We start from the raw sequence: 17,522 nt of genomic DNA on the forward strand, positions 1-17,522 counted from the left end.
CTATCAATGTTCTATTTCAAACAGAACCAATGGGGGAATTTTGGGTAAGAGTAATTAATGTGACTGACCAGGAGGTGCAGCAGCTAGTGAAAAATCAGACCATAGGGACAATGTCCAATGTAGCTGGTGTCTCAAAGCCTCTCATGGGGCAAAACTCAAGAGCTATGAAGCAGGAGGGGGAGGTTTAGGTTGGACATTAGGAAAAACTTTTTCACTAGGAGGGTGGTGAAGAACTGGAATGGGTTACCTAGGGAGGTGGTGGAATCTCCTTCCTTAGAGGTTTTTAAGGTCAGGCTTGACAAAGCCCTGGCTGGGATGATTTAGTTGGGTTTGGTCCTGCTTTGAGCAGGGGCTTGGACTAGATGACCTCCTGAGGTCCCTTCCAACCCTGAGATTCTATGATTCTATAGGACAGTCAGTAAAAAAGCTAGGAATTGACCTAACAGAAGCATCTGTAAAAGGCAATGAAAGAAATTGATTATAACAGCTGCTCTTACAATGTGCTAGTGTGTCCCCCAGGAATAAGGAAGACCTTGGGAGATATGTTTTGGTGCAATATCCGATTGTGCTTAAGTCCAGGAGTGTTCCTGTGAGACAGCCCCCACATTAGAGTCCCCTGGTGTTTCTGGGAAGAGTGAAAGAAAAGCTAAATAGCATTCAGGAGGATGGTCTGACTGAGAAATCACCATCACCTTGGGCATCCCCAATTGTAACTGTGAAAAATTCCAACAGGGATTTCTGGGATATCTCTTGACTAGAGTAGACATACTTCACAGACAAGTCAAGATAGCTACCACCCACTTTTCCAGATAGCAGACACCTTGGATAAAATGCCATTAGCAAAATATTATAGTTGTTTTGATCTGGTATCTGGATACCATCAGATTACAGTGGCAACTGAAGACCAAGATAAAACTGCCTTTGTGACACCTTATGAACAGTTCAATTCTGCATAATGCCTTTTGGACTCATGATAGCACCAGAGATGATTTAGAGGGTAGTAAATAATCTAACCAAAGTTTTGAGAACTAGATAAATCCTCATCTATTTAGATGACTTCATTTGTTTCCATAAAACATGGGAGGAGCATTTGGTTGGAGTGGAAAGGATTGTAAAGCTTTTTTAGAAGTCAGGGTTTAAACTTGCGGGAAAGAACTGCATCACCTTTCTGAGACATGTAGTCAGTGATGTCAACCCCAAACACTGAATGGTATAAAGGACTGGAAGGCTCCCACAAACCTAGAGAAGGCGCAGCTGTTTGTAGCCCTCTGCAGATTCTACAGGAGATTTTTACCAGATTTCATAGCATGGCCAGTGCTGTTAAACCAGCTGACTAAGAGCAACATATTCTGTATAGAGGAATACCCAACCCCCTCCTCAATTACTCCCTCCCACCCCCCCATGCCAACCCTTCTTGAGTCACTGAAGGAAGGACACCTAAACCTTGCTGTGCTTATATTCCTGGACCCATCCCAACCATTCCTGGTATACTGTGATGCCTCAAAGATTGTTGTTGGATTTGCACTTGAATGAATTAGATGAGCTTGGTAGTCACAAATTAAATGAGAGAGAAACCAAGTATTCAGCTACAGGACTGGAATATCTGGTTTATTGTGAAGGCCCTCAAGTCCTATCATCCATCTTTATGAAATACAGAATTCACCTTGTACACAAACCAACCACAGTGTCCTGCAGTAGTTCCCTATGAGGTACAGCCCAAAAAGTGGCCTGTGGAGATAGATTCACAAACTGTGTGAATACATATTCACAGTTCACTATAAACCTGGAAAGCAAAATATGGTTGTAGATGCTCTAACTGATGGCAGTGAGAATAGACTTAGCCTGGTCTTATGATGACATTTAGCAAGAGTAGTCCAAGACACTGATTTATGTTTGGTGCGCCACCAGCTCTGCTGAAGGAAACCCAGACTGGAGATGTTCAATACAATTCAGAAACAATTATCCATTGATCCAGCGATCAACTTGCTGGTGTATGAATATAAAAGAATTGTCTTGCCAGCAAGCGTACTGCACTAGAGTGCTTGCATGATAATGAAGCAGCAGGTCACTCAGGATATGAAAGACTCTGAGATGGGTATCCAACAGATTTTTATCTGGGCATGTGTGAAGGTGTTAAGGATCGAGTACTTTCCTGTATTATCTGTCAAGAAAGGAAAGCAGCAGCAAGGAGCGCCAGAACTCTTTTAGGAGAAATGCCCCAATTTTCATAGATTGACTTGAAAGGCCCACTACTAGAAACACCAGCTGGAAATTGGAATTTGCTGGTAGCTCATTATATCTTTTAAAGTATATGATGGTCCAAACATGCCAGGCACAGTATTCCAGGAAAAGGAGACTTACGCTCTCATCCGGAAAAGAGAGAAGGTGTTGCTCTACAACTAGAAAAATGTGTCAGGAAAAAAATCCCTCAGAGATTACTTAAAAAACTAAACAATGACTCCTTGCTGATACAAAAAGCAAGAGCATGTCCCTTTGTAGTTCACCAAGAACTGGTGTACAGGATTACTGAAAGAAAGGAGAGGATAAATGTGGAGTATTCAGAGTTCAGAGAATAGAAAGGACCACTTTGATCTTCTAGTCTGACCTCCTGCAGAACTTCCCTGAAATAATTCCTGTTTGAATGAGACAAACTCTTTTAGAAATACATCAATCTTGAATTAAAAATGCTCGTGATGGAGAATTCACCACAACCCATGTTAAAGTTTTCCAATGCTTAATTAGCCTCACAGTTAAAATGTATGCCTTATTTCCAGTCTGAATTTGTCTAGCTTCAACTTCCAGCCACTGGATCTTGTTATACGTTTCTCTGCTAGATCAAAGAGCCCATTATTAAATATTTGTTTCCAGTGTAGATGCTTATTGAATGTGATCAAGTCACTCCTTAATCTTTTCTTTGTTGACCTAAATAGATTGATCTCCTGAGTCTATCAACGTAAGGCATGTTTAACCAATCTTTTAATCATTCTCATGGCTCTTCTCTGAACCCTCACCAATTTATCAACATCCTTCTTGGACAGATATCAGATATGATATCTTGGATACCAGAATGATGCAGTATTCCAGCAGCAGTTGCACCAGTGCCAAATATAGCGGTAAAATAACCTCTCTACTCCTATTCAAGATTCCCCTGCTTATGCATCCAAGAATCACATTGGCCCATTTGACCACAAGCATTGGGAGCTTGTGTTGATTATCCACCATGACCCCCAAGTCTTTTCCAGAGTCACTGCTTCCCAGGACAGGGTCTCCCATCTTGTAAATATGGCCAACATTCTTTGTTCCTAAATGTAAAGGAAATATTGTTAGCTTGTGCCCCATTTATATATACTACTGGTATGGACTTTATTCTGTTTTCACATAAGGAAAGTCATGATGACTTGTACTTAAGCTAACATTACTTTTTAGTTCTGTTTAGCTCTCTTTATCTGTCAAGACATGGTCTAATATATACTCCCACTTGTTGGATGTAAATCTTTTTGAGTTAGGAAATTGTCATCTATAATATTTAGAAACGGTTAAGATATTCAACAAGCATTTCAGGCATGTAGAAGAGGAGTTTGGAAATATCCCATCATGTTCCTATAGCTAAGAATGGGAGCCAGGTTGTGGACATTTTAATAGGCCTAGCTTGGAACACATGTACCTTGTACTTGTTGACAGTATAGATCCAGCTATGAGTGATGTCATCATGTATATAAGACTCTGGCAGGCAGACCAACAGGGAAACTGGAGTGGATGGTAAACTACCTGGATTCCTAGGAGCTACAATGATAATAAAACTTTTGTTATCATTTTCAAATGCTCATTAAACTAAAGGGGAGGAGACAGACAACATCTCCACCAATATGTAGCCTTTATCTTAGTGTTTATTTATTGTCTTGTCTTGATATTAAGTTGTTGGCTTGATGGTCGGAGTGCAAACAACAGGGAAGTTAAGAACTGCCTGTGTATGCAGGAGTTGTAGCTTTCACCCTCCCCATAAATCCTTTGATTTCTATAAGAGAGTTTTACAATATATCTATCTATCTATCTGTATATAGATTGCTCACAGAAAAGGCACCATCTACTGGCAACTAAGATTATGAAGTGTCTGTCTGAGAAGGCAAAACACACTGATAACTCATTTTTGTTAGGACTGCTGCTGCAGGAGCAACTGAGAGGCTTTATAATCTTGCAGGCACATCCGAGCAGGTTAATTTCCTGTGGGGGTGGGGAGACGTTTTCTCTAAATTAGTGGGCTCAATAAAGTTGTATTGTTATGTACATCACTGCATATGGCTTCCTGATTAAGCTGTTCTTGACACCCATGTTAGTCTTTTTCTTTTGCACTGCTCTAAATGTGGTTGACACGGTCTTCCACATCTCTGGATAGTCCAGAATCCATGACAGACAATTCTAGTAACTTCATATGTAAATGCTGGATTGAAACGGTCACTAGAAGTTCCATATAACATCAGGGAATTGAATAAATGCACCACTCAACTCCAATGGGCTCCCCAGTGCTATTTCTGCCTATAAATGCTAAACTTAGAACGTTGCTGAGTTATCTGTCCCTGGTTATACTTCCTGTACTGGGCAATCCACTGATGTTTCCCTTTATAAGCAAGGCCTTGTATATTTGATAGCAAACCGGACCTAAATTCTGTGGGACTGCATTGTGGCAGGATAGAAATTCTGTAACAGCTTATGGTTTTGAATGCATTAACTACAAAAATGAATAATGCAATCAGTACAGTTTTCAATAATAATAATAATAACACCCAGCTCTTACACATCTTATTTGGTAGCAATTACTTAGTAATCTGCTGTTAGCTAGATATTAAAATCAATTTATTTTACTGTTCCCTTATTCTTTACCTATGCTACATTTTTTTTGTATTGACACCACATAACTGCACTGAAGAATTTTTCAAGGAGGAACCAGTAGGTTTTTCACAGCTGGCAAGGAGACAGATTCTGTAGCAAAATTCTGCATCAAAGGGTAGATTCTATATCAGATGCCATAACATGGGGCCCTGCCTATAATAAGATTGCAGCACATAAAATGCTGCCCTGTGGAGCTCCCCTGGAACAAGGATGTATATAAATGCTGTACTCAGTCACTCTCTGAGAGCCCCCTGTGTATTTTTTTCCCTTTCAAATGTCAATGTGGCTGAAATGAAATGTGAGCAGGAAAAACTCACTGATGACTCATTTTTGTTAGGACTGCTGTTGCTGCAGCACCTGAAAGGCTTTATAATCTTGCAGGAACAACACAGCAGGTTAATTTCCTGTGGGGGTGGGGAGAGGTTTTCTCTTCTGTGGATTTTGTGTTTTTAAATGGTGGAAAAGGATCTTCTTTTCCTGTAGGTAGGAAGTTTATAGGGGAGCTATTGATTAAAAATATTCATAAAGAATGGAATGTGGTATATACCGTATGTGATAAGTACTTCTAGGACAACTTGGAGAGGACCAAGTCAAATTAACCCCCCACACCTGTGTGGTACTATGTGTGAATAAAAAGCAGTTGGTTTGGTTATTGATTGCTGGAAGAGTGCATACTGTGTTGTAGTGGGACCAAAGCAGATCACCTGGGAGAATTCAATGGGTTTTTAAAAAAAAATATCTAGCCACAAGAGCACCAAGACTTAGTTCTTCTTGTGTAAGTGTGGAATAACTTTATTACCATGAATGGGGTTAGTGTGCATTTATGCTAATGTAAATCTGGCTGTATAAGCTTAGATGGCAATCAAATGCATAAATGATTTCCTGCATTGTAATGACTGTGGCTCTGCTGCAGAGTGAAGGGAATCAGGCTGTATGGAGCCTATGCAGGGCTATGTTGGCTCTGTATGCAGTGAAATGAAAGTTTGGTGTAGGCTGCCTAGATGCTGCTGTGCACTGGGGGCTTCTTGGGTTGGGCTGGTGCAGTTGTTATCACCAGCCATTTTTCCTCACTGAGGTGAGTAGCTACTCATTCTTGAGGCTGAAATAGCGTGATGGTCTGAAGCTGGATTCCCTTTCCTTCAGCTGCTGAGCATACAGCCTTGCTGCTCAGATTGTGCAGTGAGTGAGAGAGGACTTTAGGATTAATTCTAAAGCACTACTCCTCAGTAGATACCTTAATGAAGTCACTCCGGTAGAAGGTAGCCCAGCAGTTCACTGGTAGCACAGAAAATGGAACCAAGGTTTCACTCAGGCCAGTTCCCTACCCACTGTAGCATCCTGCCTCTCATATAGTTCCTTTTGGGCTGTCTCTTAATCTTGTTCATTCACTACAATTAAGTAACTTCAGAGTGTAGCTCAGCAAATAATGTTTTTCTCTGCTCATTAAGAGTACATGCATGTGTGTATTAGAGAGTATTTTTCTCTCTCTCTTTCTTATCCCAGCTCAATAAGCAGGCAGGATAGCACAAATATTGTCTATTTGTCCCTGAAGGACAAAAATCTCATGAACAGCTTATTCACTTTAACTGTTTTATTATTCTGGTCAAAATATATTTATTTCTACTATCTAAGGAATTGTCTCCAACAAGAATTTAATATGAATGTTTTACACGTCTTGGGAATAAAGGTTTTTTTTTTTATATTGTGCGAAGTCACTTCTGCTGCTGCAAAATGTGTATAAGACACTTCTTAAAGTATTTTACCCCAACTTTGGGCCAGAGTTCATGACTGCACAAGACAGTGGAGAATAAGGCCAAAGAGCTACACTTCTGCTCTTTACTGAACATAAGGTCTGCCAAGAAATAACTTCATTAAACAGATTCATAAAAGGAAGAGTCTTTAAAACCAGACAAATTCAAATGAGAAATAAGGGCACATTGGTTGTGATTAAACATTTTTTAACAGTGAGGGTGATTAAACATTGAAACAAACCAAAGGAAGTGGTGGATTCTCCATCTCTTGATGTCTTTAGGTCAAGACTGGACACCTCTCTGCAAGATAGGCTTTCATTCACACCAGTAATTTGGTTCCATAAAGGGCTAATTGGGTGATTATTCTTTGGCCTGTGTTATGCAGGTGGTCAGACTAGATGATGTCATGGTTCCTTTTGGCCTTAGAAGCTATAAATTTATGTCACAAAGGGAAGTGAGGTGCCCAATATCAGCTGAAAGTCTTCGCACCTTTGAAAATCTCTCCCCAGTGATAACTGCTAGCTGTCTTGAGCAGTAATTCTTAAAGGGCAGTCAGTATCATCATCCCCATTTTACTGAGGGGGAAACTGAGGCAGACGTAGGTGAAGTGACTTACCTAAGGTCACCCAGCGGGCCAGTGGCAGAGCCAAGAATAGACCCAAGGTGTCCTGAGTCTTAGTCTGGTGCTGTTTTCTAGGCCAGACTGGCTCTTGGGGGATTGTGACATCAGCTCAGAGTGCAGTATCACTCATGAATGTCACTAAACATTTTGTAATATTCATTTTATTATGCCATCATTGTGTTTACTGTATTTTACTTCCTGTTCTGTGACTGTACATTTTCACTGTCAGAAACAATACATAAGTATATTAAAGAAGCAGGACTGAGGTACAACAGCTCTAGTATAAAATTTTGCAACCTAAGTTTATTTTTAAGCAGTCTGGTTTCTAAATACACAAAACTTTTATTTTTTTTAAATGAAATTGAAATGAGATCTACAATTAAGTATACATATAGTTAAGGATCCCTATCTAAAAGTTAATGTATTGTATCTGTGTGCTATACTAAATGTACCCAGTGCTTCAGTTAGAAAGGTACAAAAATCCAGTTCCAATTTTCCTCTGTCCCTGTCTTTCTCAAATGGATGGAACCCTCTATCCATTTGACCCTACTTGTAGAATTTCTTATATAACACTTGTCACCTCTTGATAGTCATTGATATAGTGCTGCTGGGTTTGCCACACCTCATGGGAAGGGGTTCTTGCTAACATGTGAAGGAATAGTTTTAAAATAGCTTAATTGCAGGATGATTTCTGGACACTGAGAGCAACAGGCTGATTTATAATCTGAGCTGCCACGGTTGTCTTAAATTCCTGCAGGACAGTCAATGGATGAAGCTTTTAAAGCACTGCTGAAACTTCCACAATCTTGGAGGATATATGTGGTTGGGGTGTTTTGTTTTATTTTGTTTGGGTTTTTTTTGATGCTACAAGGGGCCCAAATGTGATCGTGATCCAGTGTCACTAGACACTGTGTTACTTCTGAATATCCATTGCATGCATTGGTGATCACAAATCCAACAGCAGATTTGGTGAGATATATCTTATGTATGTCTCAGACTGCAGTAATATAGTATATTAAGTTGTCTGCCAGTCATATTCAATCTTTTCCCTACAAATCTAAGTGTCTGCATAATTAACCCATGTGAATCCATGGTCTTGGCTCTGTATTTATTTTAACATGGATATAGAGAAAGATTTCTAAAATGTTAACATTTCAGCACTTTGGCTGTATCACAACAAAGGTATAACCTCTATGCTCTGTTATAATCCTCTAAAAAGATTAGGGTTTAGTTCACCAATCTGAATTTTTGCTCTGTAAGTCTGAACAGAAACAAATGTTTTCACAAGCACCACATTCAGTGTTGAATCACATATGCTGCATGGCTAGAACCCTTAGACATTATTTATCAGGAAGACACTCAAAGGAAAAGATCACATCTTTTAGCTGCATCTGGTTATGGGTTTTTTATACAAATAATAGTTGAAGGCGGAGTAGCATACAATGTCCAAAACAAGATGACAAGCTCTCAAAAAGCAATACTGAACATTTTCCATAAATAAAATGGGTAAACAAAGCATTTGCACAATGGCATACAAAATTAGTGAATCTTTCTGAACTAAGGATTTAATAAAGCAGTTACTTCATGCAATGTATTAAGTCATGATTAGATTTTTTTCTGTAAATGTTGATAAAAATTGATTTCACTGTACATACACAAACTGACCAATATTTCCATCAATAATAATCAAAATGTACACCCAGGAGGCAAAGTAAGAAAAATGCTGCTTGAGAACCTTAGGGGTTGATTTGTATGTGATGCTGACAATTTATGTTCTTATAGTTGTAAAGTTTTGACTTTTTGAATCTCAGTGTCTACTGGCATTACATAATTATTGCCTCCATAACTTCCCGCAACAGTGAAAATTTTAATTGATAAAAATTGAAAAAATGCTTAAAACCCATAACTTTGTGCAACTGTGAAAATTTAAATTGATTAAAAACAAAAAGCATAAAAATAAACATTGATATCTGTCAAAATTATTTAAATGCATTCTGCCAATACTACATATATTATTTATATTTTCTTTGGTCTATTATAAATATTTACATGTTACTTTGTTAGTGCAACTATGTTTTCTCCCGCATGGGTGACCTGTAGACCCAGGGTTTGTTTGGTTTGTTTTTGTTTTTAAAATGATTTCACCTTCCATTGTAACATTTATATTCCCAGAGTTCAGTCCAGTACTTCAGTGCAGAACTGTCACTATTGTTTTATGCAGACAGGAGGGATTTTCCAAAATCAGAGATGACAGATCTCTCATACTACCAAAAAAGCTTGCAAAAAAATCCATTCAGTGTTCACTGAGTTAAAATGAGCAGTGCTCTTTATTCCCAAACTGTATCCTCCTAAATATCAAATCTATATAAGTATCAGTGGTTTCATCCAAAGTACTATGCCTCTGACGTAAATAAAGGGCAGACACCTGGAGATAAATCTTCCAAAATGACCTTATAGCTAGTTAATCAATGTATCACAACAAACCTGGAGCCCTTTTATTTTCTCTGTTGTACATTGCCTTGATCCATGTATAAATATTGATGCCAGTGTAAAGGCACAAGAACTTGTAATCAATATACCTGAAGAAGTGTTTCTTATTGATCTACCATTTGCTAGAGCCAGATGATTTTTTTTTTTTTGGTAAATTACACTTCCATTAAGTCTGATAAACCTTTATCCCATAACTGTGTGTGGTAATAGAATATCAGAGACTGCCATAGTAAGACCTAAAAAGGAGAGAGATATTTAATTCAGAATCAGTACTAAAACAAAAGCAATTGTTTTATATGCCACATAACTCACCCATCTTGGGGATGGTGCATCAGCGCCACTTTACTTTTATCAAACTCTTCCATGTCAGAGTCCTCATTTAAGAGCACATATTTCTCATGCTTGCCTGCCTCCATTATTTTAATTAATTTGTAAAACCTGTGAAAATCTCTGCTGATTTATTCCATCCCTGCTTATAAACATACCACTGTAAACTCTCCTAGCTTTTGCCTCCTACTGTAAAGTTCAGTAACAACTTCAGGGCTGAGGACTTCTCTGTGTGAGTTCTCTGACTCTGAAAGGTGATCCTGCTTTGTAACTCCTGGAATGCTTGGGTTGCCTCCAGACTTCTTCTGCTAGCTCCTCCTTTCACTTTCACAACAAGTTCCAGTCTCAGAATACAGAGATAAGATTAGGTTAGTTTGCAAGAAGTGGGGGAAAGTAAGAAAGAGGAGAGAGAGAGAGAGGGAGGAAAAAACACTTTCTTTGTCTCTCTCTTTTTTCCCTTTTCCTTTTTTTCAACTAGAAAAGCGAGAAAAGGTTTTATTTTAAAAATGAGAGAAACTAACATTTATCTTATTTTTCATCCCCTTTTCAGAGGAAAAAAGGGAAAAGATAGGGAAGGGAATAAAGGGAAGGGAACAAATAAAAGATACCCCAAATATTTTAAACCAAAAGTTTTGTTTAATTTTGAACATTGTTTTCAATCACATGCCTGACAAATTTTGAAAGAAATAAAATGTATATAAAAAGTTTTTTTTTTTCTGGGAAAAAAAAAATCCAAACCCTAGTACTGCCCTAGGTTAACGTGCCCCTGCCCTACCTCTGATTACCATAAAATATGGGTGAAATCCTGGCCTTGTGGAAGTCACGGGAGTTTTTCTATTGACCTCAATGGAAGGAAGATTTCAACCTCTGTTGTTAAAGCACCACCTAGCCTTTATTTTCTGTTCTTTTTCAGAAAATAACTTTTACCCCCATTCTACCAACCTCATTTGTGTTGAGTGATAACTACTCACAGGGAAAGGTATTACTCAGCAGGGGTTAGGATGACAGAATTAGGCCCTTTGTGCTTTCTTTCTTTAAGAGATAAAGAACATAAGCACGTTCATAAGAAGACATCTACAGAATAAACCTCATTCTCTAAATTCATGCCAATTAGGCACTGTATTTGCCAGTGAAGAGTAATCTATCAGCACTTGGAGAATACCCTAGTCTATTTGCAGAAAGCCAACTGAACATAATATTCCCATAAATCTATTTTGCAGTCCCGAGGGATCTGTTAGAGACTGTCTTACTGAATGAATAGGTTAGCCAGTCCAACTATACCTTTGTGTATGGATGTGATGTTTTGATTTTTGGTTTATTTTACAGGATGGCCTATTTACCAAAGAAGTTTTTAGGAGCAAAAGAAATCAAATGTTTTTGAAAAAACCCAACAGCTTAATTTCTCCCCATGTTGTTATTAATTATTTGTATGACAATAGTAACTAGCAATCCCAAACAAGACTGAGTTCCGATTGTGCTCAGTACTGGACAAATACACAGTGAGAAATAGTCATCATCTTGTACTCTGAATTGGCAGGACAGACTACTTAAATTGTAAGATCTTGGGGGCAGAGATTGTCTGTTTTTGTACAGTGGCTAGCACACTAGGCTCGTGGCCCATGACTGGGATTCCCAGGGGCTATAGCAATACAAAAGAATAATAAGCATTAGAGGGTAAACAGCAGCACAGATTGTTGAGACACACAGCAGGTCAGAGGCAAAGCCAGGAATTGAATCTTTGTGTCCCCATTCCTAGTCTAGACCCCAAACACTGTACAACACGGCGTCCTAGCAAAAAGTTCCAGATGGAAACATGCAAGGCTAGATGGAGCTACGTTGATTTACACCAGTTTCTGTTTTCTGCCAGAGCAGAAAACATACGTACATAGAAAATGTAATGTGTCTCTGGTAAACTAGTAAGATTCGCAGTATCATCCTGGTGAGAAGAGATTTCTGAATAAACCCATGGTTCCAGGATTTTTAACTAGGGTGAGTTACATTAATTAAATGATAACATATAGTACATACAGTGTTTTCTAAAGGTGTTGCAGCGATGTCCTTAAATTTCAAAGAATCCTGTGGCACCTTATAGACTTGCATCCGACGAAGTGGGTATTCACCCACGAAAGCTCATGCTCCAAAACGTCTGTTAGTCTATAAGGTGCCACAGGATTCTTTGCTGCTTTTACAGATCCAGACTAACACGACTACCCCTCTGATACTTAAATTTCAGTTTATAGCACTGCATTTCCAACTTAATTACCTATGGGAGCTCAGCCTAGCGTAGCTTTCTATCTGTGAACAACAACAGCAGCAAATGCAACCTTAAACACATAGAAGCAAAGTCTCAACCAATCCAGGGGTCTAATTGCTGTCAACCTGGATACAACACACTCCATTTCTGCAAGGGTGGTGATGGCTCTAATGTTAAAGATATTTCAACATTTTAATTTATAAATATGATGGGCCAGATTATGGTCCACCTAATGCCCTCCCAACAGGGGATATGGGGCACTCTCTTCCTTCCTGGAATGCAGGTGAGTAATAGGCAGATGAGAGCAGGGAATGGACATGCCTTGGCCATACCCGATCCCTACCACCAATGTGCTGGCTAACACAGAAGCACTAGGGAATTAATCTGGGTCAGGTACAGTGATGGAGGACGGAGGTAGTAGGGAAGTAGATTCTAACTTAGAGGCATAGTCTGGTTCCTGCTCTAATCCTAGGGCACCACAACAATAACCAACCCTGTACTTGGGCACAGCCACAATTTAGCCTTGTGCTGATTTCTTCCTTGAGCTAGTTGTGCTTGGTGCGATGCCTCCAGTTTGGAGAAATTACAGTTCATCGGAGGCCATCAGTTAAATTTAGCGGGTTCCAACCCAGAATGTTTCCATTGATGGATTTATTGGGTAGGTGGCTAGAAAAAATTACATTGACTTTAGCATTACATGCTGCTAAGAGACTATTGGCTCCAGGGAGATTGTAGGTACCATGAGGGTGTGTCTCATCCATGGGTGATATTGGAGCATTTGTGGCAAAACATCAGGAGATGGAAAATGACCTCAGCTAACAAAATGAGACAATAGCATTTCCATAGCTTTTAAGCAGACACTAGCAATAATATGTTCCTATGATGCTATAATAATAAAACTGCCTACTTATTTTGCAGTATTTTAACATCTGATGAAATTACTTCATTTCATTTGTATCCTACATTGAAAATTGTAAACAGTGTTACTAGGAGTGAGGAAATCTGCATATTAATAAATAAAGAATCAATGATAAAGATAAAATCCCTCTGCTGGTATAGCCTGTGCTCTTGGATTAAAATAATAATATAATAATAAAAAAACTAATGTCCAGCATTTGAAATCTGGAGGTCACCAAAGGTAAATGAGTGTACCACAGGTGTAAAAAAATTGATGGCCTTATCTGTTCAAAGGATGGACTGCTATTAGAGTCAACAAATACTCTTTAAAATAGGTTTGTATCAGTTCTGTCTCATCAGAGCGCCAAAAAATGCAACTCCATCTACTGAGAAATGGAGACAATATGCAATACCTTCCCCCAGAAGTTAATCTGTCAAATTTCTTTGAGTTTATAAATGTGCTATGCCAGCTGGATAAAAACCTCTCCAACATATGCTGTGTGTTAGTCATATGTATAGAACATGTGACTCACACCACACAGTAAGTCATAATATTTTAAAATAGAACATTTTTCCTGTATTCATACATTTTGTTTTTAATATTAATTATTTTCCACCCACCTAAATGTGAAGTGTTTTCATCTCCAAATTACACTAGTTACTATCACTTTGATTGAAATTAGTGGTTGTTCACATTAGGCATGAGCCAGATCATGCTCATGTCCAGTTACCCATGGACAGAGGGGACCCGCTTCATGAAGATCTCCCTGTCCCATGTAGAAGATGGGTCAACTTGCTTTGAAGCATCATCCCCTCTTTGCAGACCCCAAAAGAGGGCATCCAATGGGGTTGGTATCTATGCAGGGGGAAAGGGCAGGGAGTGCATAGCCCTGAGTTGGGTGGTGCTTAGGAATAATTATGGTCCTCTTCTATGCCTTGTGGAAATTTCCTAGAAAAGTTTATGCAGCATCAGGCTATAATAATCGTTTGGAACCATAAATAAAGTCTAAATACTAACGACTTTTTATTTGTTATTAACCATCAGTTTATTTTTGTACTATTAAAAAGCTTGATAAAAAAAACCCACAATCTTTTAAGAAATGGTACCTGTTCCATCCCACAGAAGAGGAAGGATGAATCAGCATAAATAATGAGGCTATTAGACTGTGACAGTGAGCAATGTGCTGGGTCACAGGCATTTGACAATCAGCTCAATCAACATACACTGATTCCAATTAATCACAGTCTACCAGGACAAGGCACTCAGTGTTTAAATAACAGTGGGGCAATACATTGTTGATGGTGTAAATTATGCAGTCCAATCCCAGGAAGGCTCCCTAACTGCAGGAAAGACAGTCTATCAAAATGCCATTATGCTGTGTGTATAACTGTGCTATTACTGCTAATGTTTGTGCAGGTCCTTGCAGATTCAGTTTCATGATGAATTTAATGATAAAATCCTGAAGAATTACTGTTGATTGCTCTTCATATATTCATCTCAGCCATTCCCCTCACAAGCTGCCATAGACAGATACACACCAATTGTGTTGTTAATCACTGTCCCAGCCTCCATGGCAACAAATGTGAGACATCACTTGAAATATGCAGGTGAAGAGAAAAAAAAGGGAGAAATAACACTGGGACAGATCCTGGCATTGCACTCATGCAGGAGATAAAGGAGCTGTTTATTCCCCTGAGCAGGCTACCTGCATTGTACTAGGTAACAGCACAGAGACAGAGAGAAAGACCACTCACCACTTCCAGCTGTTACTCCCATGCCATGCAGGTTGGTGGGCAGGGACAAGGAGTGGATGGAGCCTTGACTCTGCCCCTCAAATTCATCAGTCAGCGGCACTGAGCCATTGCAGAAGGGCTGGCGCCTCTTACCTCCACCTTGGAAGAAAGAGAAAAAATGGCCGGGGATATGACGTTAGTGTCAGTTCTCTCCCAGTTCCGCAGCTGGGGCAGTGCAAAGATGTGCTGCCCCTGACTTGGTGTCCAGTCAGCCCAACGTTATTATATTATAAAGTGTATTTACAATCTCATGTTACCTTAGCCTCATCAGGCCAAATATCCCTCTCAGTTAAACTAATGCAACTTCATTTAAGTAGATGGGCCAAATCCTGCTTTGATGTACCCCCTGTGCAAACCCATTGTCTCCCGTTGATCTGTACAAATCTGATGACTCCAGAGGTGTTGCGCAGGATGTGAGACTGTGCTTGATTTGATCCACTCCATTTAAAAGCTAAGAAAAGCCTGTTCTTCAGTCATTAAACACGTTTTCAAACCTCTGCCTCTGAAGAAACATTGAATTATTTTATATGCTCAATTTTCTGCTCCCCACGTTAGCCTTGGGATGCATCTTTGCAGAAGCAGAACTATTTGCTGCATTCTCATGGCATGGGGCCTGATCCAAAGCCCACTAAAGTCAATTGGAGTTTTACCATTGACTACTATGAAGTCTTACCTATGCAAGAGAGGAGAATTTGGCCCACTGTATTTTTAAATGACAGAATAGCTGTTTACTGTTTGAACTTTGTTTAGTCAAGTACAATTACAAATTTTTCCCCTTTGGGGACTTTTCACACATTTGAATAAAAGGTCTCACTTCCTTTGTGCACGGTAAAAAAGGCATTTTCTAATGAGGAAAATAGAACAATCCAGTTTGAGTTTAAAATTAAAAAAAAATGCAATGTTCCATCAAGATGGTTTGATCTCAACAAGAGTCATCTGTATGAAAAAGGTCACTTGAAATATGTTATATCATTTCATAGAGGTACTCAAGAGATTTATCGTTTACAGGACCCAGATGCCATTATTTCATGGCCTTTTTTGTATTCCCCAACTTGACCACCACAGATACTAAAAATATGTTCTCCAAGTTAGCTGGAAATAAATGCAAATCCCACACATCTGAAGCATTCTGGCATGTATTTCCATTCAGAGAAGCATAGAATTAGATATTTCTTTCCCACTCTGAATTTTACTGCCAGAGAAAGAATTTCAGAATGTTGCAATACATTTTGGAGTAATTATTAAGTAATGTGGCTGTACCTCACATTCTTACATCACATGCAATCAAAAACAGTAGCACCAGTGTTTGAAAACAAGATTATAGCTATGTCTGCTTGAAATGTTGAGAGCCAACCAGAAGGTGAACATGAACATAGCATTCAAATTAGTCCTTGAGCCTGCAAATTACCCATCCTTCCTTCACTTTAGTACTGGATTGCAGAAATGATGGTCATATAGCCAATAATTCTGTCCTAAGGCAAATCCATACATTTACCTAATTCTGTAAACCAAAATTCAACCCCATGGCTATAACAGGAACCACCCCTCAGAAACTGTCTTTAATTGTATATTCATTTTGGAATATATGTTTTAACAATGATGAATAAATCCTATTTACATGACACAAAAAATATTTAATTGAGATCCACATGGAAATTCTCACCTAAAAGATCTAGAGATTTTGTAAAACATTTGAGCTGGGTTTTTTTTAGTGATGTATTTTTGAAGAAAAGTCCACATCTGGGTGTAAGAGGGCAGAATATTGCCTAAAATGTCATCATAGTGGGCCTGATCAAAAGTGAACTGAAGTCAATAAAGTCTATTTACTTTAATGGGCTTTGAATAAGACACAGAGAAACTGATTCAAAGTCCAGTAAAGTCTGTGGCAGCCTTACGCTTGACTCCAGTAGTATTTGATCTGCTTCCGGGTGAACAGTAACTGGAAGATTAATGAATATCTGAACATAGTTATGCTTTGTTTCTATGGCATCATACTAATAAACTGAGATTATCATTATTGAAACAAGAGTGGGAATCAAGATTTTAAAATCATGGCTTCTTTGATGATGTCAGGATGATCATGCTGAAAATATTTTGCTGTAATAGACATCAGGTTTAAAACAAACAAAAGGAAGTATTTCTTCACACAACGCACAGTCGAGCTGTGGAACTCTTTGCCAGAGGATGTCGGGAAGTATAATAGAGTAGGTCTATCAATGGCTGTGGGTATGGCTACACTTGAGAGTTGCAGCGCTGGTGGAGGCTTTCCAGCGCTGCAATTAGTAACTGTCCACAGCTGCAGGGCACATCCAGCGCTGCAACTCCCTGGCTGCAGCGCTGGCTGTACACATGGGTCTGCTTGGGGTATAACGATTGCAGCGCTGGTGCTACAGCGCTGCTCGTAAAGTGTGGCCACACACCAGCGCTGTTATTGGCCTCCAGGGTATTAGGAGATATCCCAGAATGCTTTTAACTAAATTACTCTCTTTGTTTTGTTATG

At 39.1% G+C, this 17,522-nt stretch overlaps 1 protein-coding gene across 7 annotated transcripts in view; it reads right to left on the reverse strand.

The window, feature by feature from the left end:
* The window catches only part of LOC120406331, a 76,208-nt gene extending 58,997 nt beyond the window's left edge, over positions 1-17,211 (reverse strand). For 6 of the 7 annotated variants that reach the window (XM_039541003.1, XM_039541001.1, XM_039541005.1 and 3 more), the window contains exons 1-2: positions 14,984-17,211; positions 3,665-3,783 (exon numbers count right to left, since the gene is read on the reverse strand). In XM_039541003.1, the coding sequence (XP_039396937.1) occupies positions 3,665-3,711 (47 nt within the window). In that variant the 5' untranslated portion in view covers positions 3,712-3,783; positions 14,984-17,211. The remainder of the gene's footprint in view (positions 1-3,664; positions 3,784-14,983) is intronic. The other variant, XM_039541006.1, reaches the window with a different exon arrangement.
* Positions 17,212-17,522: the final 311 nt, after the last annotated feature.

The sequence above is a fragment of the Mauremys reevesii genome, linkage group 5 (assembly GCF_016161935.1).
Source record: "Mauremys reevesii isolate NIE-2019 linkage group 5, ASM1616193v1, whole genome shotgun sequence".
NCBI classification, from domain to species: domain Eukaryota; kingdom Metazoa; phylum Chordata; order Testudines; family Geoemydidae; genus Mauremys; species Mauremys reevesii.